General features: G+C 44.8%; 1 protein-coding gene across 1 annotated transcript in view; it reads left to right on the top strand.

The window, feature by feature from the left end:
• The first annotated feature begins 4,076 nt into the window (after positions 1 to 4,076).
• The window catches only part of grpr (gastrin-releasing peptide receptor), a 336,155-nt gene continuing 314,530 nt past the window's right edge, over positions 4,077 to 25,701 (top strand). The window contains exon 1 of the mRNA XM_041210935.1: positions 4,077 to 4,480. Coding sequence (XP_041066869.1) covers positions 4,077 to 4,480 — 404 coding nt within the window. The remainder of the gene's footprint in view (positions 4,481 to 25,701) is intronic.

Raw genomic sequence — 25,701 nt, 5'->3', positions numbered from 1 at the left:
ATTGGTGGACAGTCTATCACCAGAGATTGAGACAGAGAGGTCAAGGAAGGGGAGGGAAGGGACGTGTCAGAGATGGACCATGCGAAAATGATGGATGGGTGGAAATTGAAAGCAAAATTAATAAATTTTTCCAGTTCCAGACAAGAGTGTGAAGCAGCATTGAAGCAATCATTGATGTACCAGAGAAAGAGTTGTGCGGGGGCCGGTTGGGGGGGTCGGAGCAGAGTAGGACTAGAACAAGGAATGAACAAGTGACAGATGGCTCTTGTCGGGGGGTGGTTTGGGTTGGGGGGGGAGTGGGGAGAAGTAGGGGGGGGGTAGAGGACAGTGGTGGGAAAAAAGATTGAAAGTAGGATAACAAGTGGGGATAAAACAATGAATAAAAATGAAAGTAAATAAAAATAAAAATAAGTGGCTACAAAATAAAAATGAAAAAAATTAAAAATTAAAATGAAAAAATGAAAATGAATATTGAAAAAGGCGGATAAAAATACAGGGTGAGGATGGAGGAGAGAGTTCATGATCTAAAGTTGTTGAACTCAATATTCAGTCCAGAAGGCTGTAAAGTGCCTAGTCGGAAGATGAGGTGCTGTTCCTCCAGTTTGCGTTGAGCTTCACTGGAACAATGCAGCAGGCCAAGGATGGACATGTGGGCATGAGAGGTGGGTGGAGTGTTGAAATGACAAGCGACAGGGAGGTCTGGGAAATGCTTGCAGACAGACCGAAGGTGTTCTGAAAAGTGGTCACCCAGTCTGTGTTTGGTCCCTCCAATGTAGAAATAACCATTTGATTGGAACATTGAAACAGGAGTTGGTCTTTCAGTCCTTCTAGCCCATTCTGTCATTTAATTAAATCCTGGCTGTTCAGCATCTTTTTAAAAATTTATTAATTCACAGGATATGGGTGTCATTGGCTGGGTCAGCATTTATTGTCCACCCGTAATAGCCTTTGAGAAGATGGTGGTGAGCTGCCTTCTTGAACCGCTGCAGTCCATGTGGTGTAGGTACACCCACAGTGCTGTTGGAGAGGGAGTTCCAGGATTCTGACCCAGCGACAGTGAAGAAACGGTGATATATTTCCAAGTAAAAATGATGTGTGGCTTAGAGGGGAACTTGAAGGCTGTGATGTTCCAATGCATCTGCTGCCCTTGACCTTCTAGGTGGTAGAGGTTGTGAGTTTGGAAGCTTGTGTAAGGAGCCTTGGCGAATTGCTGCATTGTATCTTGTAGGTGGTACACACTGCTGCTACTGTGCGTTAGTGGTGAAGGGACTGAATGTTTGTGGTGGTGGATGGGGTGCCAATCAAGTGGGCTGCTTTGCCTTGGGTGGTGTCAAACTTCTTAAATGTTGCTGGAGCTGCACTCATCCAGGCAAGTGGAGAGTATTCCATCACACTCCTGACTTGTGCCTTGTAGATAGTGGACAGGCTTTGGGGAGTCTGGAAGTGAGTTTCTCACTGCAGGATTCCTAGCCTCTGACCTGTTCTTGTAGCCACAGCATTTATATGGCTAGTCCAGTTCAGTTTCTGGTCAATGGTAATCACCAGGATGTTGATAGTGGGGGATTCACAGATGGTAATGCCATTGAATGTCAAGGGGCGATGATTAGGTTTTCTCTTGTTGGATATGGTCATTGCCTGACACTTGTGTGGTGTCAATGTTATTTGCCACTTGTCAACCCAAGCCTGGATATTGACCAGGATTTGCTATATTTGGACATGGACTGCTTCATTATCTGAGAAGCCATGAATGATGTTGAACATCCCCACTTCTGACCTTATGATAGAAGGAAGGTTATTGATGAAGCAGCTGAAGATAGTTGGGCCTAGGATACTATCCTGAGGAACTCATGTTGTGGAGAATCTAACCATCGCCCCTTGACGTTCAATGGCATTTCCAACACTGAATCTCCCACTATCAACATCCTGGGGGTTACCATTGACCAGAAACTGAACTGGACCAGCCATGTAAACACTGTGGCTGCAAGAGGAGGCCAGTAGCTAGGAATCCTGTGGTGAGTAACTCACCTCCAGACTCCCCAAAGCTTGTCCACCATCTACAAGGCACAAGTCAGGTGTGTGTTGGAACACTCCCCACTTGCCTGGAGGAGTGCAGCTCTAACAATACTCAAGCAGCTTGACACCGTCCAGGACAAAGCAGCCCGCTTGATTGGCACCCCATCCATTACTTCAAACATTCAGTCTCTCCGTGACTAACAGACAGGGGAGGCAGTGTGTACCATCTACATGATGCACTGCAGCAACTCACTAAGCCTCCTTCAAAAGCACCTTCCAAACCCGCAAACTCTACCACCTAGAAGGACAAGAGTAGCAGACACATGGGAACACCACCACCTGGAAGTTCCCCTCCAAGTCACTCACCATCCTGACTTGGAAATATCGCTGGGTCAAAATCCTGGAATTCCCTCCCTAACAGCACTGTGGGTGTACCTACACCACAGGGTCTGCAGCGGTTCAAGAAGGCAATTCACCACCACCTTCTCAAGGGCAATTAGGGATGGGCAATAAATGCTGGCCCAACCAGCAATGCCCACATCCCATGAACAAACAAATAAAAAAACATAGGATGGTAAGATAGGTCTGTCGGGTAAAAGGGAGAGCTTGATCTTTTAGAAATTCAGCCTTTTTTCTGGAGCAAACACTCATTCAATATTTGTCAAAAATAACAACACTAACAGTCATGTTTTATGTAATATTTATTGTAGTGAAATGTCCCTGGGGGATTTTCAAATAAAGTTTGACATGAAGGAGACATTAGTTCAGTTGACCCAAAGTTTGGCCAAAGAGGTAGCTTTTAAAGATGGTCTTTAAAAAAGGGAACTGGAGATTTTAGATTAGGAATTCCAGAGTTTAGGACCTAGGCAACTGAAGGCATGTCTGCCAAGAGTGGAATGAAGGCAATCACGAAGGCCAGAATTAGAAGTGCTGACATTTCGGAGGGTCATGGGGCTGGTGGAGGTTACAGAGATAGGGAGGGGTGAGGAGATGGAGAGATTTGACAGACTCACATCGTGCAATCTCTTGAACATACAAAGTCTCCCCCACCCCCTGTCCACATATAACAAACTACTCCAGCATACTATATCAACACGTTTATCCCAATGCAGAAACACCATAATATTTTTGGTCATAATATTTTTGGATTAAAGGGAGAATTGAAGGAATGAGTCTGAATTGAAGAAAGAGGACTCCTAAGACTAATCAATTCTTGCAGGGAAAAAGAAAATCATGAAACTGATACCCTGCAGCCAGGGATCCTGCCAGTTTCTGTGTGTGTGTGTATATATATATATATATATAAATGTGTGTGTGTGTACATATACATGTGTGTGTTTGTATGTGTGTGTATATGTTTGTGTGTGTATGTGTGTGTTTGTATGTGTGTATGTTTGCGTGTGTATATGTGTTTGTATGTGTGTATATGTTTGTGTGCGTGTATATGTTTGTGTGTATATGTGTGCATTTGTATGTGTGTATGTGTGTGTGTTTGCGTGTGTGTTTGTATGTGTGTATATTTGTGTGTATGTTTGCGTGTGTGTATGTGTGTTTGTGTGTATACGTGTGTGTGTATATGTGTGTTTGTATGTGTGTGTGTGTATATGTATGTATGTGTGTGTATATATATGTGTGTGTGTATATGTGTATGTGTGTGCATGAGGGGGAGGGGGATTGCTAGCTCCTTCACAAGCCGGTGATTTATTTCTCCAGTAGGTGGCTGGTTGCTCCGTGTATGAGGATGAGTTTTGCTGCTCTCGTTATCAAGTTCATTCGCACACCGAGTTAAACGGCGAGGAGTGACGCCAGTGCGGTAAAGCTGCGCACATCTGCTGGCCCGATGGGCTCCCACTTTAAATCTTGCCACGACCAATCTCTCAACCGCACTGCAAACGGAGAGCAGGCAATGGGAGGGAGAAAGACACTAAAGAGCTTCATCCAGCTGCTGCTGCTGACACCGGGAAACTCGACTCAATAGAGAACAACAAAAAAAAAACCCATGGGCTTTTTCCCCAAATATTAAAAGTTCTGCCTATTCTCCAGCTGATGAGCACAATGGCACAATGACTGAAGACAACTTCTCCCACTTGGACTGGGAGTTGCTAGAGTTGAACCAGTCCCTTCCTGATAGAAGCCAGGGTCTGGAAGCCAATGCCCAGGAATCCCCCTTCATCTACGCCATCCCCGCCGTCTACGGGCTCATCATTCTGTTCGGGCTGGTCGGCAACGTGACCCTCATCAAGATCTTCTGCACGGTGAAGTCCATGAGGAACGTGCCCAACATCTTCATCACCAGCCTTGCCCTGGGAGACCTGCTGCTGCTGCTGACCTGCGCCCCGGTGGACGCCAGCAAGTACGTGTCCACTGAGTGGCTCTTCGGTCGGGTGGGCTGCAAGCTGATCTCCTTCATCCAGTTCACCTCGGTGGGGGTGTCAGTGTTCACCCTGACCGCGCTGAGTGCAGACAGGTAGGTCCTCACTGCCTGAGGGTAACTTGAATTTCTAACAGCCTCCAAGTTTGGAATATTAAAGTGTGCTTCGCCAGATTCATAGCCTGAAGTAATGAGGCTGATATACCCCCCGGTCAGCGTTATGTACTTTGTCTGTGCCAGTCGGCTTAAATCTGGCAAAGTGGCGGATTCCGCGTCCAGGTCAGATCAGTGCCCAGTAAATATGAACTAGTGCGGTTCCCGGACTTCACAACAGCTATAGTACTTACTTGTATCAAATGTTATGGTGAACTATTGTATAATTGAGATAAGGGGGGGATGGTGGTGGGGGTGGTAAGGCGGGCGCTGAGAAAGTTGCTCGGGAAGGTTGGGAAAGACCCTGTAAGACCCCGAGGTCTCTTGTCTGGCAGAGGGCAGTGTGCTGGACCTGGGGGTGGGCGAATCGGATTGTCCCGGGGTGCAGACGCCTTCCCAGTGGGGGTGGGGGGGGGGGAGACAGGCTGGGTAAAGCCGCGGGATAACAGGTCCCCTTCAAATCACACACTCAGCTCCTACTTATCACCTCCAACTCTTGCCGAACGGGCCAGTCTCGGAATTCTGCTGCGCTGAAATTTCGGATTGGATTGAGTTGGGTCGAAAACGACCCTGAGAATTGAACCAAATCGAAATAATCTTGGCTCTACAGGATCTCCCGCCCTGCCGGTGCAGTCAATGGGTAGGGTCTGGGTCTTAGTTTAAAAGCTGCTTCAGTCCCATGACAAGCGCTCAACAACCTTGTCATCCTTCGTCCACGCTGCCATTATATTCATTAAAGTCCTATGTTGCAGTCGATAAAGCCCACGTGTTGCATTCTGCAGGTCACCCCTTATGTTGGGCTGATGGCTCCTGCACTCTGACAACTTTTTCATCAGCCCTTGCTTGTTCGCAGGACCCGTGGCTGCCAATTTCTCCCCCCAACGCCACCCCCCCAAAAAAATGAACCCCTGTGGGAACATTGGCCACAAGCAAAACCACTTGTCTTCGTGACCTACCGTCTGCATCACACCATCTTAACCCACACTGCCCGAGTCCACAATCCAACCTGAAATTCTGCACTTTCTGCAGATCTGGAATATGGATAAAACTGTCCATGCTTTGGGGGATGAGATTCGTGAAAATGCCTGGTGCACTGGGCCATTTGCAGTGGATGGATTACCAGCGAGTTCTGTCTGTTAGGAATGTGGAGTATTGGGAATGGGGGTTTAGGGCAGGGTGAAGTTAATGGTAGTGGTGTACTCCAAGGGTCCGTGTTGTGGCTGCTCTTATTTACAACTGCTTACACAGAAGAATCAAGAATTTGCTGATGACTAAATACACCAGTTGTAATCTAGCTGGGATCGTGTATGAATTCAAAGTTACCCCTCTAGTCAGCGTTTTGCTTAATTTGAGCATATAGCAATATAAACACCATGGAAACAGCGTGGTAAGATTCTTCAAGGTCTTGCTGAGTTACAGATAAGCAGTGAGACTTCAGAAGCAAGTCTTTTTCCCACTGTAATTGATGAGGGGAAAGCTGATAAAGATGGTCAATACATTTGAATGGTTAGGGTAAGATAACGAGAGTTTTTTTTTTACATTGCCCAGTGAGATGGTAACAGACAGAACAAATTTCAACACAACAAGAGTTAAAGGAAGGCTAGGGGCTAGGTAGGGTAAGAAAATACTTTACAGGGAGGGTAATTGCATGAAGAATTCTCTGGCCACAAGCTATTATTGGAGCACAGCCCATGAGCACTTTAATTATAAAGGGAATTAAGTAGTTGTTTATAAAAGAATAAATAAAGTAGGGTACGAGAAGTGAGTATGGAGAGGGGGATTAGAGTCCAAAATCCTGGCATTTACAAGCTATCGGGGAGCCCCATTAGACCAAGGATTGTACCGAGACAAGGAAAGGGACTGACTACCTGTTCCTTGACAAGGCAAGATCAACAAGACAGCCAATCAACACAGTCTTGTCAACATTGTTCCCCTCCTAAGAGCAAATTCAAAAACAAAGGATGGAACTTGACTTTATATAACAGTGTAAAATGCGTAGTAGGGAGTTGTCTTTTATTTCTATTGAAGTCAGTGGGACAGATGTAAAACAGACTGCTGATTCCTGCTTATCCAGTTTACTCTCTCGCACGAGGTCAAAATCTAAGCACTAGCTGTTATTTTCTCAGTTGTTGACAAGCCTGCATTTATAATAATAATCATGCTTGTTCATTTTATCTGCATTCATTAACATTTTCATACCATCCATGGTTTGGTTGGAATAACTTGTAAAGGACAGACAGGGTGTCAAACCAGATATCCTATTTTTCCCCTCAGGTAGTGGCAGTTTAACAATTAACGGATTAATTTATCAGTCTATTCTGAACTCAGTATTTGCCAAAAATATAATTTGAAATTGTGCAAAAATATAACTTTGCTTAATTCAATCTACTGGAGAATTCACTTTATTTTCCAAAGAACAAATAGACTGTAGTACCAGAATCATCAGATTCGTCACAATGATCATTACACTCCTTTGGTACACCGTGGTTAAAGTATAAAACGGGCACTTATAATGTCATTACACATAACAAATGTTGTTACTTAAAGACCATCTTCCTCATGGTATAGATACATCTTCCTGGTTTAAGCAGGGAAAGACCACAGTTATACACTAGTGTGAAAGAGTTTCAGGTGTTTGTATGTACCTGCATGAAAGTGGTGGTCTCTATCAAGCTGATGATCTGATTCCCCAGTGCCTTACATGTATAGTCATGAGGTTTGCTCTGGCAGGTGGTTCTACCTCAATTTAGGCGCACAGTGGGTAGTTTAGCTGCCATGAATATTATAAATTTACTTTTCAACACTCACAGTGTTTGAAAAGGGTCACTGCCATCTGTACTATTTGAATATTCACAGTGAAAAGAGCTCGGAATATATGTCTAAGCTTGCATGCAACAAGCTGCTTGTCATTAAATTCAGCCTGAGATGTAATGAGCTGCAATGTAATTCTGGTAGCTGAATCTTGCACTCTTGAGACCATACCCAGGGTTTGAGTTCATGAACTAGAAACAGAAAATGCTGGAAGCACTCAGCAGGCCAGGCAACATTTGTGAAGACAGAAAACCGGACCTGCTGAGTGCTTCCAGCTTTTTCAGTTTTTATTTCAGATTTCCACTGCTTTTCTTTTGCTTTTGTGTGAGTTTATGATTTCACTTCATTAATGGTGACATGCAAACTGTATCAAAAGCCACGATCATGCGGCAAGAGGGATGATTACTTTGTACATATTTATTGATCAGGGATGCAATATTTAATTTAAAAAGCATACACAGACACCAACATTGCACACACGACTGTGTGGTTGCATGGTTAGGAAGTTGGCTCAACTGCTGAGCATACATAAGCAACAGATGTGAACCTACCCTCTTGCACTGCTTGGGGTATGCACTGAATGTAGTACAACACCACTCCAGAAGTCATATTGCAAGTTAATTTTCAGTGTTTTTATCCAATTTTTAGTAATATTAAAAAGTAGTTCCTCAGGAAGCTCGATGAGAAGCGCAGTCAACACTATAACCTGCGTCTGTTGATTGAGACACACGTTTCGCAGATATCAGTTTCAGATTAGCATAGTCTTAATGGTTTGGATGATACAACACAGGGTTTCCTGTCTTATCTGAATCCTGCTCCTCAAGGGAAGCACTGTCGAGACTTTAGATTATGCAAATTTTTGCGAGCATATGCACTTCCCTTCAAGCCTCATCCCTTTCAAATCTATTTAAATACATTGCTCCATTCAAGTTTATTTCGATCCTCGACTGTCTTCCATTATGTCAATCCATTTTGTTTATTACGCTTATTGCAAATATATTGATGTAATTTGGGCAGGAGCTTTACGGTTGATTCTAAAGATTAATAAACTGGCCGGCACATTGGAAAGCCTGCATAGACAACTCATGCATAATAATCAGAGTAAAGCAATTACAAACAAGCATTGAAGATTCTTAAAAAACATATAGAGATAAAATTAATTCTTACTACAGATCATAAGTATGTTTCTTAAAATGTGGAGTGCTTGCAAGAGCAAGCTGTATATTTTTAGGCAACTTCTACTGATTTAAATACCATTAAATTCCTGATAAGATTAACACATTAGGATTTTCTCTTTTGTCCAAATGCAGGCGTATGTTCAGCAGAATGGGAGTTTAGTCCATGATAAGGATGCACCCCTGACCCCAGCTGATTTTCTGGGCTCTAGGTCATTTGTGCTAGGAAGAACACAGATTGTAGGGACAGAGATTAGTAGTGGCAGCTCTTGAAATTGAGCTGCCGTGTAATATCTTTTCGCTGGGATGCTAAACCGAGGCCCAGTCCGACCTCTCAAGGTGGATGTTAAAGATCCTATGGCACTATTTCAAAGAGGAACAGGAGAGTTTTTCCATTCCATGTCCTGGCTAATATTTAACCTTCAACCAACATCTAAAACAGATTATCTGATCATTTATCATATCGCTGTTTGTGGGGCATTGCTGTAGCAAATTGGCTGCCAAATTTCATGCATTATAACTCTAACTACACTTCAAGCTACATAATAGGTTTGGTTGTTTGGGCTTTCTAACCATTTAACTTTTCATTTCTAAATCTCCAACTTGCATAGTAACTTTCGATGTTTGAGACACACATGCATCCCTATTCATGAAGAATTATTCTATTCCATCATACCTCTAGTGCTTTTATTCTGCTGCAATGCACTCATCTATACCAGGGCACAACTATTGGAAGCACCCTGTCATTTCCAGCAGGGAGACCCAGATTTACCCAAGACCCAGCAGACCAGCTCCTGAAGAATTCCCCTTGCCAGACCCTCAAGTTAGATCAGGCAGATGCCACCATTTGTATGGAAATATCTATTAGGTAACCAATCTTAAAAATCTAGCTGTGACCCGCCCCTGTAGTTGACAGTGCCAGTAGCCCTAGTTCTTGTGACCTATCCATTAAAACTTCAACAACACCGCAGCTACCGGTTTCAGGCTGCTCTCTGTGAAGTTGGATTTGCAACTGGCATACAGGTAATGCTGCTGATTGTACATTGTCGCAACTACACAATAAACAGCAACTTACATTTATATAACACCGTTAATATAGAAAAAGCTTCCAAAGATACATCACAAGAGTGTAATCAAGCAAAACATTAAGACCAAGTCAAAAAAGATGTTAGGATTGTTGGCTAAAGACTTGGTCAAAAGAGTAGATTTTAGTGCGTGTCCTGGAGGACAGGAAAGTGGAGATGTTTAGGGAGAAAATTCCAGAGGTTAGGACCTAGTTAGCTGAACGCACAGTCATCAGTGATGGGGCAAAGGAATTGGAGGGTGGCCATAGGTTGGAGGAATACAGTTCTCAGAAACAAGTAGGGCTGGACAAGGATACAATGGTAGGGAAGGACAAAATTGTGAGACCATTTGAATGCAGGGATGGGAATTTTAAATTGGAGGCTTTGGGAGACCAGGGAGCCAATGTAGATCAACAAACACTTGGGCAATGGCTGACAATGACTTTTGCCAGGATATAAGCATAAACCTTGGTTTAAACCTCAATACAGGGACTGAATTCCAGAGGGGAGGTGAGAGTGACAACCCTTGACATCAAGCCAGTATTTCACTGAGTGTAGTAGCAAGGAGCTTTAATAAAATTGAAGTCAGTGGCAATTAGGAGGGAAACTCTGCAGTGGCTGAGTCGTAGCCAACTCAAAGGAAAATAGTTGTGGTTGTTGGAGGCCAATTTTCTTAGCCCCAGCGCAGCGCTGCAGGAGTTCCTCAGGGCAGTGTCCTAGAACCCACCACCTTCAGCTGCTTCATCAATCACCTTACCTCCATCATAAGGTCAGAAGTGGGGATGTTCGCTGAGGTTTGTACAATGTTCAGTTCTATTCACAAGTCCTCAGATAATGTACCAGTGTATATCCAGATACAGCAAGACTTGGGCTGGGCCCGGGTTTTGGACTGATAAGTGGCAAGTAACTGGTGTGCCACACAAGTTTTATATAGACAATGCTACCTCTGACAAGAGGGAGCCTGACCACCACCCCTTAACTTTTGATGATCTTATTGACTATAAACTCAATTGGAACAGCCATATAACTTCATAATCACTAAAGCACAGCAGATGTAGGGTGCTTTATGGCCATTCTATGCCAATTAATTCACCTCCTAATTTCGCAATGCCTCTCCACCATCTGCAATTCATAAATCAGGAATATGATGTAATTCCTTCGACTTGCCTGGATAGGTGCAACTGCAACAACAGTCAAGAATCTCAATATCACCCAGGAAAAAGCAATCCACTTGATTGGCAAGCCATCCACCAGCTTAAAAGTTCACTCCCTCCACCACCAGCACACTGTGTCAGCGCTGTGCACTATCCACAAGATGCACTGCAGCAACTTGCCAAGGCTTTTTAGGCAGCACCTCCCAAACCTGTGGCCTCTACCACCTAGAAGGACAAGGGCAGCAGGTGCACGGCAATGCCATCACCTCCAAGTTACCATACAAGGTGCACAGCAGCCTGATTTGGAAATATATCATTGCCCCTTTGTCATTGCTGGGTCAAAATCTTGAACTCCCTATCTAACTGCATTTTGGGAATATCTTCATCACATGGATTGCAGCAGTTCAAGAAGGAGACCCACCACAGCCCTCTCAAGGTCAATGAGGGATGGACAATTAATGCAGGCATTACCAATGACCCCTACATCCCAGAAATAAAAAAAAAATGCCAGTGGGATTAGCCAACACCTTGTAGTCTACCAGTATCATTTTAAATACATTCCTCATCAAAGAGAGCTTTTATCTTGACTACTCCTCGATTAAAGAGTAAGTGTGGACTATAAATCAGATAAAAATCAGCTGTACATTTTTCAGAATCTACATCTCATTGCCTCAGTGTCATAATCCTGGTGCAGTCTGCTTTCGGCACAATTGCATAATTGCAGGGGAACTGCATATATTACCTGAAAAAGAGATGTGAGCTGAAGATAATTTATTCAGTTAATTCGGATAACATTAATAAACTTTGAATTTTTCCTTTATGTGTTTTAATGAAATGTAAGCCCTTGGTTGAATATAATGCTGTAACTCCCTCACAGTGGTTAATGAGTCCATGTACAGATTGTGTTCCTTGCTACTGTTAAAATATAAAATTACCAATAGATAGTGGGACAGTGGGAATTCGGTGCATAGGGAAGAGATGCTCATTGCATTTTTTATTTGCTATCCAACTTCTTAAATCTTCAGAGAGTGGTCTTGCCTTGCTGCAGCAGTAGAGGCTACAAGGGAAAGGAATGACTGGGAAGTGGTGGGTAAGGGCGGGTTAGTATTTACTACTTTTAACGCTTATAGTTTAAGGCCTTTTTGTGGGTTATAGTTTGTACTTTCTGTAGTAACGAGGATCAGGAAAGAAGGGCCCTAGGGTAATTGATCTAATAGGTTTAATTTGAAGGGATAAGTCATGGCAGAAGAGCTCAAAGCCGTGGTGTGCTCCCCATGCTCCATGTAGGAATCCGGGAACATTTCCAGTGCCCGGGACCAACATGTGTGCAGGAGGTGTGTCCAGCTGCAGCTCCTGGAAGCTCGGGTTTCTGAGCTGGAATGGCGGCTGCGGACACTGTGGAACATCAACGAGTCTGAGAGCATCATGGATAGCACATTTAGAGAGATGGTCACACCACAGCTGAAGGGATTTGAGGAAGGAAGGGAAAGGGTGACCACCAGGCAGTCCAAGAGAAACAGGCAGGTAGTTCAGGAGTCCCCTGGAGTCCTGCTCGCAAATCAGTATTCCATTTTGGAGGCTGGTTCCTCCAGGGAATGCAAACAGAGCCAAGCTTCTGGCACCACAAGCAGCCTGTCTGTACAGGAAGGGAGGAAGAGAGGAAGAACAATAGTAATAGGGGATTCTATAGTCAGGGGAACAGATATGTGCTGATGTGGCCCTCTACGTGACTCCAGGATGGTATGTCTCCTCCCTGCAGGGCATCCTGAAGGGGGAGGGTGATAAGGCAGAGGTCATGGTACATGCTGGTACCAATGACATAGGTAGAAAGAGGGATGAGGTCTTGCATCAAGAATTCAGGGAGTTAGGCAGTTGACTGAAAAGCAGGACCTCTCAGGTTGTAATCTCTGGATTACTCCCGGTGCCAAATGCTAACAAGCTCAGAAATAGGAGAATGGTGCAGATGAATATGTGGCTTAAGAGTTGGTGCAGGAGGGAGGGTTTTAGATTCCTGGACCACTGGGACCGTTTCTGGGGAAGGGGGGACCTATACAAGCGGGACGGTCTACATCTGAACCAGAGCGGGACTAACATCCTTGCAGACTGGTTTGCTAGTGCTGTTGGGAGGAGTTTAAACTAATTTGGCAGGGGGAGGGGACACAGAACGTTAGCAGAATAGGGACTTGTCATAATACTGTAATACAATCAATCAGAGGGAGTACAGCTGCATTAAGTTTCAAGGGAGTAAGGCAAGGCTGGATGGCCTCTACTTTAATGTCAGGAGTATTACAGGTAAAACGGATAAGTTAAGGATGAGAATTGCCATGTGATATAGTAGCTATCACTGAGACGTGGTTGAGGGAGGGGCAGGATTGGCAGCTCAACATTCCGGGATATAGAATCTTCAGGCAAGACAGAGGAGGGGGTAAAAGAGGATGAGGTATTGCCTTATTAGTTAAAGAGTCAGTTACTGCAGTAAGGAGAGAGGATATCTTGGAAGGGGCATCGAATGAAGCTTTGTGGATAGATCTTAGGAATAAAAAAGGGGCAGCCACATTGTTAGGTGTTTATTATAGACCCCCAGATAGTCAGCAGGAAATTGCAGAGCAAATATGTGCACAATTTGCAGAGGTGTGTAAAAACAATAACAATAGGGTAATTATATTAGGTGATTTCAACTTTCCCAACATTAATTGACATAGACAAAGTGTTAAGGGCTTGGATGCAGTGGATTTCTTGAAATGTGTACAGGAGAACTTTTTAGGTCAATATGTAGAGGGTCCAACAAGGGCATTGCTAGACCTAATTCTGGGGAATGAAGCCGGACAGGTGGCTGAGGTGGTGGTGGGGGAGCATTTTACAACATGGTACAGTTTAAGCTTGTTATGGACAAAGAAATAGACAGGTTCCAAAAAAATCTTGGATTGGGGGAGAGCGGATTTTAGTAAAATAAGGCAGGATCTGGCCAAGGTAGACTGGGAACAGCTACTTGTGGGGAAATCTACAGAGCAGTGGAGGGGCGTTCAAAAAGGAAATGGGGAGGGTACAGGCTCAACATGTTCTCTCTAGGGTGATAGGAAGGAGTAACAAGCCCAGAGAACCATGGATGACCAGAGATTTTCAGGATACGATGAGAAGGAAAAGAGAGGCTTTTAGAAGAGGCGAAAATCAGTGGAGGCATTAGTGAAGTACAGAAAGTGTAGGGTGGAGCTTAAGAAAGCAATTAGAAGAGCAAAGAAGGGATATGAGAAAGTTCTGGCTGGTAAAAGTAGGGAAAATCCCAAGAGATTCTATAAATATATCAGTGGGAAGAGGATAACCAGGGAAAGAGTAGGGACCAAAGGGGCAATCTGTAGATGGAGCCAGAGGACATCGCTAAAGCGTTGAATGAATACTTCACATCCGTCTTCACCCAAGAGAAGAGGATGATGGTATCGAACTCAGGGAGAGAGACTCCGAGGTTCTTGAGCAAATTGATATAGGGAGTGACAAGGTATTGGAGAGGTTGGCAGGCTTAAAAGTGGAAAAATCTCCAGGACTGGATGATTTGTGTCCCAGACTGCAGAGGGAGGCAAGGGAGAATATCACAGGGGCTCTGACCCAAATTTTTAATTCCTCTCTGGCCACAGGGGAGATGCCAGAGGACTGGAAAACAGCTAATGTGGTTCTGCTATTTAAGAAGGGTTGTAGAGATAAGCCAGGGAACTACAGACCAGTGAGTCTCACCTTAGTGGTAGGGAAACTTTTGGAGAAAGTTCTGAAGGAGAGAATCTATCTCCACTTGGAGATGCAAGGTTTGATCAGGGATAGTCAGCATGGCTTTGTCAGAGGGAGGTCATGCCTAACAAATTTGAGTGAATTTTTTGAGGAGGTGACCAGATGTGTAGATAAGGGTAGTGCAGTTGATGTAGTTTATATGGATTTCAGCAAAGCCTTTGACAAGATCCCACATGGGAGACTTATAAAGAAGGCAAATGCACATGGGATACAGGGTAATTTGATAAGGTGGATTCAACATTGGCTTAGTTGTAGGAGACAGAGAGTGATGACAGAAGGCTGCTTTAGTGACTGGAAGCCAGTGTCCAGTGGCATACCACAGGGATCTATGCTGGGTCCCCTATTATTTGTCATTTACATAAAGGACATAGATGACTATGTGGGGGGCAGGATTAGTAAGTTTGCAGATGACACAAAGATTGGCCGGGTGGTTAACAGTGAGGTTGAGTGTCTTGGGCTACAGGAAGATATAGACGGGATGGTCAAATAGGCAGATAAGTGGCAGAAGGAATTTAACCCTGAAAAGTTTGAGGTGATACACTTTGGAAGGAATAATTTGACAAGGAAGTATTCAATGAACAGCATGACACTAGGAAGTTCTGAGGAACAAAGGGACCTTGGCTTTTGTGTCCATAGATCTCTGAAGGCGGAGGGGCATGTTAGTGGGGTGGTGAAAAAGGCATATGGGATACTTGCCTTTATCACTCGAGGCATAGATTATAAAAATGGGAGGTCATGTTGGAGTTGTATAGAACCTTGGTGAGGCCACAGCTGGAGTACTGTGTACAGTTCTGGTCGCCACATTATAGGAAGGATGTGATTGCACTGGAGGGGGTGCAGAGGAGATTCACCAGGATGTTGCCTGGGATGAAACATTTAAGTTATGAAGACAGGTTGGATAGACTTGGGTTGTTTTTGTTGGAGCAGAGAAGACTGAGGGGCTCCCTGATCGAGGTGTACAAGATTATGGGGGGCATGGACAGGGTGGATAGGGAGCAGCTGTTCCCCTTAGTTGAAGGGTCAGTCATGAGGGGACATAAGTTCAAGGTGAGGGGCAGGAGGTTTAGGGGGGATGTGAGGAAAAACATTTTTACCCAGAGGGTGGTGACGGTCTGGAATGCGCTGCCTGGGAGGGTGTTGGAGGCGGGTTGCCTCACATCCTTTAAAAAGTACCTGGATGAGCACTTGGTTCGTCATAACATTTAAGGCTATGGGCCCAGTGCTGGTAAATGGGATTAGGTAGGTAGGTCAAGTGTTTCTCATGTGTCGGTGCAGACTCGATGGGCTGAAGGGCCTTTTCTGCACTGTGTGATTCTGTGATAATTCAAAGGCCCAGGGAACACAGTGTTACACTCAAATTGAAGTTTGCGCAAAGTTGATTGCAACTGTCAGCTGACTGAATTCCCACAATACTATATAAAACATCCATTTGTTTTCATTTCTGAATATATACAAACATGTTTTTTGTGCAACTAAATCACTGTACAGCATTCTATGGTAGGCAAATCCTAATATTAGGTTTAAAATCTATTCTATCAAAGCAACCATGGCATCTGAGAACTATCATCTGAACAATGTTTGCACTTCCTGTTGTTTACTTTAGTGGAAATATATTCATTGACCATTGTCAGTTAATGGGAGAAGCAATTTTATACATAGATAAAAGCAAAATACTGCAGATGCTGGAAATCTGAAATAAAAACAAAAACAAAAGTAGCTAGAAAAGCTCAGCAGGTCTGACAGCATCTGTGGAGAGGAAGACAGGGTTAACGTTTTGAGTCCGCATGACTCTTCATCAGAACTGATGAAGAGCTCTGATGAAGAGTCATACGGATTCGAAACGTTAACTCTGTCTTCCTCTCCAGTTTTATACACGTGTGCTAAAATTGCACAGTATGATCCCAAGACCTAAATGTTTTCTGATGATTATAATCATGCAGGAATACACCATGATAGAATGTGGGCAATATCAAACTTTTACCTTATGTTGTTCTTCAGAAGAATGGATGGTAATTTTAACTTGTTCTCATGAATTATACTAAACAAAATGTTTGTGCTCTGATCAAATTGGCTCCTGTGTTTCCTTATAAAAGTTGCAACACATCAGAAGTACTTCATTGGCTGTAAAGAGTTTTGGAATGCCCCAAAGCCATGAAATGTGTCACATAAATATATATCCTTTTGTTTACTCTCAAAGTTATTCAATGTTCCAAGGTGAATACAGCTCAGAAGATTATGCTTAACCAGATAAAGTTCGATGAGGAGATGATTGATATGGTGGATAGGGAAATAAAATAGTATATATTGAATTTCAGAAAAACTTTGACAAGGTACCACACAGGGCACCATTAGAGAAGATGAAGGGTACGTAATTAGGAAAAGCTACCAAATTGGATAACAGGATATTTGGAAATGATAAAATGAAGAATGGGAGTAGGAGGATTTCTGAAAAAGAAGTGAGCAGCTGTGTCCTACAGAGTTCTGTTTTCAGACTGCTTCAGTTTATTGCATTAAAAGTAGGTACAGTAAGTAATTCCGAGTTCCAAAGATAATGTTGCTAAAATGATGGATGGGCAAGAAACTGGCAGATGGAATTCAATGTCAGTAAATGTGAGGTGGCACATTAGAAAAAATAATTATACTCTGAACAGGGAAAACTTGGTGACGTGAAGGGCAGAGGGACTTGGGCGTTCATGTTCACAAGAGACTAAAGGCAGCATCTGAAGTGGTTAAGGTTTAAAAAAAGGTAATGGAAATCACTGTTTAAAGGCAGAGGTTTAGAACATTAAAGCCAAAATGTAATGGTGGATCTATATAATCTATAATGAGTTTGTATATGGAGCACTGTGCATTTCTTAGTTCCAAACTAAAGAAAGAATATTGTAGCAGTAGAGCAGTCACAGATTCATTAAAATGTTGCCTGGTATGAATCCTCAGAGCAGAGAGGCTACCAGGAGATTTGATATAGGGGTTAAGATACAGTAGATAAAGAGAAGTCGTTTCCAATGGTTGAAGGGTTGATAACCAGTGGACACAGATTTAAGGTGATTGCTAAAACAAAAGAGGAGGCAAAATGTTTTTACACTGAGTATTTAGGATTGTTAATGCAGTGCTTGCACAGTGTGATGGTTATAGATTGAATAGTAACCTCCAAAAGGGAATTGGATGAATACTCGAAGGAGGAAAATTATAAGGCTACAGAGGAAGAGTGGAAGAGCTGGAATGCTTTTCAAAAGAAATGCACAGACTCGCTGGACTAAATGGTCTTCCCTGTGCTGTGCTATTTTATAGTTCTGTGAAATACAAATTGACAAACTGGGGCTGTTTTGTTTAGAACAGAGGAGATTAATGGGTGCTTTGTTCGAGCTGTTTAAGATTATGAAGGGATGGGACGGAGTAGACAGTCTCTGGTGATTGTGGGGTCGACAGTAAGTGATCATAGATAAAAAATGAAATGTGAGAGATTTAGGACAGAGAGCAAGAGAAACATTGGGCAGAATATTTTGTGCCCGCTGGCGTCAGGCGTGTTTGGTGGAGTGAGTGATCGATACGACGAAAAGACCAGAAATCGGTTTCACAACAGTTTGCAGCTGCTCGTTCTGCCTGTCGATGGTGTGCCGCATCTCCCATCATTGGACATTGGGGACCTCATTGTAATACATTTGCATATCATTATAAGGCCAGCCTGCTGGAATCAACCCCCCCACCCCCTCCCGCTGGATTGTCTGTCCGCATCGATGGGAAAACACACCAGTGCAGAACACGTCTTGAAAAGTGTGACATTGTGACGTGCAGAAGTCGGGACTTACCGTCAGGGCCTTGCTCACATGGCGGACATCCGAGGAGCGGAAGATGCTGGAGCCCAACAGCAACAGCACCCTGGAGGAACATCCATGGCATGCTGGGTGGATTCTCATGGACATGGCTCTGCTGAGAAGCAGCTCACAGAAGTTGGAAAGTCACCATTGAGGGTCCGCTCACAACGGATGATGGTCGAGGGGGTGGACAGGAAGGTCCAGCTGTGTTTGGGAGAGGTGGATATACCGGGGGTGTGGGAGAGGAAGGTCTAGGATTGACTGGGAGACGAAGAGGTGTCGGGATGGGGTGAGGTTGGGAGGGGGGAACGAATGTGTCGGAGGGGGTAACGTTGGGAGAAGGGAACAAGTGTGTCAGGGGTGAGGGTTGGAGGGGGTTGTGAAGGTGTTGGGGGGGAGGGAGGGGTGGGTAACAGGGGAGAAGACTGCAACTGCGGGGGTAGATGTAAGGGAAGGAGTTCAGAGAGGGAGTGTGGAGAGGGGAGGGTGCCCCTGGGGAGAAAGGAATGCAGAGTGGGGAGGGAGTCCAGGGGGAGGAAGTAGTGCAGGGGGCCTGGTGTTCTGGGTGGAAGAAAGAGTCAGGAAGGGGGAAGGAGTAAGGCTGGCGGAAGAAGTCGGGAGGGGAGGAAGGACGAAGAGTGACAGAAGAAGTGAGCGTGTCTGAAGGAGCCAGGAAGGGGCAAGGACTAAGCGGGGTTGGGGGGAATGGAGGGGGGGGGGCGCAGTGTAATCCGGGGATGGGGGTGTGGGAGGAGTTCCAGAGCGAAGGAATTCCAGGGGGGAAAGGAGTTCCTGAGGGGAAGGGACTCTGGGGGGAAAGAGTTCCAAGGGGGAAGGGATCTGGAGAGGGTGATGTCCAGGTGAACATACAAGGAAGGGCTCTGATGAGTCCTTGACTGCCTCCTGGGGAGCAAACTGAGGTTGCGCATGGAATGAGGGGTTGGTGAGAATGACAAGGGCAGAGTGAGGCAGTAGGGTGGGGGGGGTGGGTGTATGAGGGTTCGGCGGTATCGGTAGAAGGCACGTTGAGGGTAGCTGGTGGGGACTTGGAGGTAGGCATGAACCCTTGGGGTGGGAAGGAGGAGGTTGGGGAGGTGAATGTGGGTGGGGGTGGCATTTTTGGGAAGGAAGGGAATGTGCACGTTCATCTGGACTTCCCCAAAATAAAGGGGTTTTGGCTGGTAGTTCCTGTGGGGGTGGTGGAAGATGATGCCAGGGAGTGTCTACAGTGATGGGGGAAAGGATATGGGTGACTGGGGGAGGGAAAAGGACGGGAGTGTGAATGAAATACTATATCGCCACCATGTTGTTTAAATCGAAAGTGGAACAAGTTTCGTGGTGGGCGAGATCAGGTGCAGCATGGGAGAGTGATCAGTGGGTGGGCGGAGATACAGGTCAGCTCAGATGGACAACTGAAAGTGAACCCCAGCAGGCAGCATTGAAAATGCTCAGGACACTGAGGTGAGTGGGATACGTGAAGGATCCGCGTGTGTGGGAGAGGCTTACACGAGGCTCTGAAAGGCCCAGCCACTCACGCACTTCTCCCTCCAGAATCACTCATTGGCCAGCTGCTATCTCTGCAGTGATAGAGGACAAGATTGAAGATCTCACAGGCAAAAGGGACTCGGAGGGAGAGGACAGCCTCTGAGATTCCTGAGTCGATGACTCAGGGGTGTCCAGCTGCCACTCCTCCTCTCTTCGGGTGCCCGGAGGGTCCAGCTTGACTCCTTGAGGGGAAGGAGCACCTGGAGGACGACTGATAATTCTAAGGCGCAGAGGGTGTTCTGGTACATGAGTCACAAAAAAGTTAGTATGCAAGTACAGCAAGTAATTAAGGCAGCTAATGGAATGCTATCCTTTATTACAAGAGGGATTGAACACAAAGTAAGGATGTTATGCTTCAGTTATTCAGGGCATTGGTGAGACTGCACCTTAAATGCTGGGTGCAATTTTGATCTCCTTATTTAAGGAAGGGTGTAAATGTATTGAAGGTGATTCAGAGGAGGTTTACTAGATTGATACCTGGAATGAGTGGGTTGTCTTACGAGGAAAGGTTGGACAGACTGGGCTTGTTTCCACCGGAGTTTAGAAGAGTGAGGGGTGATTTGACTGAAGTATACAAGATCCTGAACAGCCTTGACAAGGTGGATGTGGAAAGGATGTTTCCTCTTTTGGGTGAGTCCAGAACTAGGGGACATTTGTTTTAAAATTAGGGTTCGCTCTTTTAGGACAGAGATGAGGGGAAATATTTTCTCTAAGAGAGTTGTGTGACTTTGGAACTCTCTGCCTCAGAAGATGGTGGAAGAGGGGTCATTGAATATTTTTAAGGCAGAGGTAGATAGATTCTTGTTAGGCGAGGGAATCAGAGGTTATCGGGGTTAGATGGGAATGTGGAAATCAAAACACAAGTAGATCAGCCATGATCTTATTGAATGGCGCAATGGGCTCGAGGGGCCGAATGGTCTACTCCTGTTCTTATTCTTATGTTCTTATAGAGGATGTCATGTTGCCACTGCAGGAACTCACCCATGGCTCCTGCGATGGAGTGCAGCTCTGCACGCATCTCCGCATTCTGCAGGACCAGGCTCTCTGTGGCATCTGCCATCCTTCTCATGGACACCTCCATGTATGCACATGTGGGCACCACTTTATTAGAGAGCAGGCAGACGCACTCCTCCAACTCATGAGCCACTCTGTTGAGGGCTTCCAACAGCTCTGCATGATGTTCACCCCGCCTTCTGCTGGCTCTCCAGGATGAGTTGGAAAGCCAAATCCAGAGGTTCGTCATCTGACTCAGACCTGTCATAGAGTCATAGAGGTCTACAGCCCAGAAAACGGCCCCTTGGTCATTGAGTGTGCGCCGGTCAAACAAGTGCCTAACTATTCTAATCCCATTTCCCAGCACTAGCCCCATAGCCTTGTATACCATGGCATTGCAAGTGCACATCCAAATACTTCTTAAATGTTATAAGGGTTTCTGCCTCTCCCACCCTTTCAGGCAGTGAGTTCCAGATTCCCACCACCCTCTGGGTAAAAAAATTCTTCCTCACATCCCCTCTAAACCTCCTGCCCCTTACCTTAAATCTATGCCCCCGGTTATTAATCCCTCCACCAAGGGAAAAAGTTCCTTCCTGTCTACCCTCTCTACGCCGCTCATAATTTTATACACCTCAGTCATGTCCCCCCTCAATCTCCTCTGCTCCAGGGAAAATAACCCCAGTCTATCCAACCTCTCATAACTAAAACTCTCCAGCCCAGGCAACATCCTGGTAAATCTCCTCTGCACCCTCTCTAGGCCTCAAAGATGCCTCTTCCCCAGCAGTCCTCCGAGTGCCAGGGAGCTCGGCTGAACCTGCCTCCTCCTGGTCTGGACACGTGTCCGTGTGGTGACCACCAGATTGTGACCCCGAACGTGCTCTAGATCTAGGTCCCACCGAGGTGCGTGTCTGGGTGTGGGTAAGTGCTGTGATTGGTTTTCCAGGCTGCTTATTTTCAGCTCTTCAATGGAGGAGTCGTCTTTTTGGCTGGAGACGAGGACCTGGATGGAGCTGAGGTACTGACTGGCTGAGGGTGTCGGTCGCTGGGCAGAGCTTCCTGTGAGCCAAAGCAGAGATAATTAATGCATGGCAGCAAAGTCGAAAACAGAAGAGAGAGCACTCACAGTTGCATTGAGAGACGGATGGTGTGGTTCACGAGGGTGTTCGCTGCCAACCTCATCGTCACTGCAGGCATGCTCCATGTCTTCACCAGTCAGTAGGATAGCACGCACCTCAAAATGAGTGAGGGGCCTAATATGGACCACTCCACCTTCGGTCTGGGACCTCTCCCTGCTGATCTGAGCAAAATATATGGCACAGCATGGAATGTTTGTTCGCTGAGTGAGGGTGTGTGTGGGAGTTAGTGGTGTTGTCCCTTGAGGTGTGAGATCCCTGTGGGTGTGTGATGGGTTTGTGAGTGTGGGAGTTGAGAGCGATGAGGAGAGTGACTTACCCTGACAGAATGGATGAGACTATTCATCCTGTAGCGGCACTGGGTGGCTGTCCTGTTTTACATTGGTGCTGACCACTGTTGCCACCCCCTCCCATGCTGGATTGGTGATGCTTCTGCCCATCTGGTGGACAGAGTGGGGGCAGAGGACATCACTGCAGACCTCCACGGCATCCAAAAGGCGCTAGAGGGGCGAGTCACTAAACCAAGGGTCTGCAGTCTTCTTGCCTTTCGGGACCATCCTGTCTTCTGTGCAGCAGTCCTGTCTGGAAGCACTGAGAGTTGTGCGCCCGGCTGTACTTTAAATGTGGCACCCTGCGTGACAAAGTGGCAAGGCGATGGCACGACGGGCAAATGAGACTGCGGCCGCCATCAAAGTGACATGTTTCCCGGGAATGCATAATTAATGTAGCGGGTTTGGGAAGATACGGTGTGAGAAGCTGCCATTGCGGCTGGTCGGTAAAGTGTCAGTTAACCCACCCGCTACCACACTTAGTGCAAATCTGGGACTATTCCACCCATTATTTTTACAGAGAGGTTTGCGAGGCTGTGGAATGCACTACCGTAATTATTGAAGTCACGGTTGTGTTGACATAGATGTTGATATGAAAGAGATATAATGGGATATGGGAACAAGGTTGAAAAAGCACAAACACAAACTGGTTGGGCCCTAACAGTCTGCTTTGCTGTTGTAATTTTTTAAATAATTCTAAGTTATTTAATACAGGCCTTCTTCAAGTCACTTTACATCAATCTTACCAATAGAACTCCACAAAAACCCAATATTTCAATGGAATCCATTTAAGTGTACAACTGTGAAGGTCACTTCTGATGACCTGTATCATTTTGTTGCTTATTGCTTTTAGTCTCAGTCCCTCAAATACAAATGTGTGATATAAAAGTCATAAAGTGATTGTACATTTTTTGGATTACTCTGTATCATAACACTGATGGTAAGTTAAGGAGCACAGAATAATGCTTTATGTGAATGTTTCAATGAGAAAAACATTGTAAGTTTTTAACATTCTTTAAAATGTCAATACATTAGTTAAATTGCTAATCCTTTGGTATTGTTCATTTATTCATTAAGGTGTAAGATGTAAGCGATTTTCCATTTTGATTTTCTATTGTTTTATGCTGCTGATTGACCTGGTATAGAAGGCGGGTAACAGACTAAGTACAATGCCCACACTAATCTTTAGATGCAATCATTAGTCATCAGTAACATTCATTTGAACAGATTAGGTACATCAACTGAATTCATCTTTATTATACCTTTCCATTTTAAGACAAATCAATATGAGCATTTTTCCTTGCAAAGAGTTGATTAATTGTAGCTTTATTATCAATTTAGCAAAGGCTGCCGCAACAGATTATTTTTCTAAGGCATTAGAGGAGAGAAATCAGTTCAGTCGTTAAATTTATCCCATGCTTATGTTAACATGGAGGAATTTATGAAGTTTGCATGAACCAAGTATTTGATCCACTGTTTGTCTCAAAATTCCTCTCTTGTGTAAGCTTGTGTAGCCAACAATTGCAGTTCCCAGGATAAGCACTAACAGTGCCTTATAACATTTCCCAGACGTGGAATCATGGAATTGGAGGATCATACAGCACAGGAGATGATTTGTTCCATTATGCCTTTGCCAGCTCTTTGAAAGGGCTATCTAATTGGTCCCATTCACCTATTCTTTCTCCAAAGCCCTACATTGTTTCCCTTTTCAAGTGCTTATCCAATTGCCTTTTGAGAGTTACTATTGTACCTGCTTCCACCATCCTCCAAGGCAGTTCATTCCAGGTCATTATAACTCACTACATTAAAAAACCATCTTATCTCTGCTTTGGTTTTTTTGCCAATTATTTTAAATTTGTGTCCTCTGGCTACCTAACCTTCTGCCAATGGAAATAGTTTCTCTCTATTTACTCTGAGAAAACTCTTAGGATTTTAACAACTCTGTTAAATCTCCCCTTGATCTTCTCTTCTCTGAAGAAAACAGTCCTAACTTCTCTAGCCTTTCCACATAAGATTCCCCATTTACAGTGCATGTATAATGCATAATAATATCTGATGTGAGAGCATTACAGGACTGTACCAGGGAGCCAAGCAGCCACACAGCTATTGATGTTCCCTTATCTTTATGTGTGTGACAACATGAGAACAACATCCAAAACCTCTTGGAGGAGAAGGTGGACAAGGGGCATATGGTTTAGAGCTCAGAAGACAAAGAAGGCAAAAATTAGTATTACCACTTCCCAGTGAGCTGGATATCACACAGGATCAGTGATTAAGGAGGTTGTGTCATAGTAGAGAGACTGCCCTTTATAAGGCTAGTTGTTCTGGGGGGGAGGCAAAAAATCACCATGGTTTACCTACCAGATGGTCCTCCTTATATTGATCAATGGAAGACATCTCTGAGATAGCTTGTTACTAATGGCAACTTATACTGGACCTATAACATGGAAAACATCTGAGTCACTTCACGGAGGCATAATCAGACAAATGCTGAGCCAAAGGAGAAATTAAGAGGGGTGAACAAGTTGATCAGAGAGGCATATTTTAAGGAGCAGAGGGAGGCAGAGAGGCTTAAGGAGGGAACTTCAGAGCATGAGACCCAGGTGACTGAAGGCACATCTTCAAAAGGTGGCATATGGAGATATACTAATGGGTTAAAATGATGGCAACTGCCCTCCATCACAGCACAAAGAATACAGATTTTAGCATTGCATTATTGCAGCAGCACAGGTACTGACATATTTTCCCCAGTCCTGCTATCTCCATGATATAGACCATCTCATCCTGTTGGCAAATGGACATTTACGTGCAACTGTACACAATCCCATCACATACCAGCAGTGGAAGATACTTGATGATTATTCCAATGACGTGAAACTAGCATCATGCATGTGAATAATAGTTTGTAAGATGTGCTGATGATACTTTTTCCCTTATGTAATTATGCAAGACTCAGTTTTCCTTTGGAGAACGAAGGCTGTCATCATGAACATTTTTAAAATCTCTTTTATTGGTGGCTGCTGAAACCCCAGACTGCCTTCCTCCTGCCAGAGTAGCCATGGAGTGAACTTTCCCTCTGCTGCAACCACCCCTTCCCCGTAGTCATGACTCACTTTTATGGGTTGGGGCTCATCTGGACTCTTTGGGTGGACTCTCAGAGGGATCCACATGACCAAGATGAAGCCCACTGGTGCCAAAGTGGCCAATTGTTCCAGTGACAGAGCGAGGCAGCTGCTGCATCTCCAGCAGAGGCTGCCGGCCATCTAAAGAAGATTGACAGAGCCTCATTGAAGGAAGCAATATTCTTTTCGTGGCCTGAACATTTGTCGCTTCGAACTTTTAATCCTGTCAACAGGAGGAAAATAAAT

The sequence above is a fragment of the Carcharodon carcharias genome, chromosome 18 (genome assembly GCF_017639515.1).
Source record: "Carcharodon carcharias isolate sCarCar2 chromosome 18, sCarCar2.pri, whole genome shotgun sequence".
Taxonomy (NCBI): Eukaryota; Metazoa; Chordata; class Chondrichthyes; order Lamniformes; family Lamnidae; genus Carcharodon; species Carcharodon carcharias.
The sequence above is the reverse complement of the archived record's forward strand: the minus strand, read 5'-3'. Positions and strand labels throughout refer to the sequence as shown.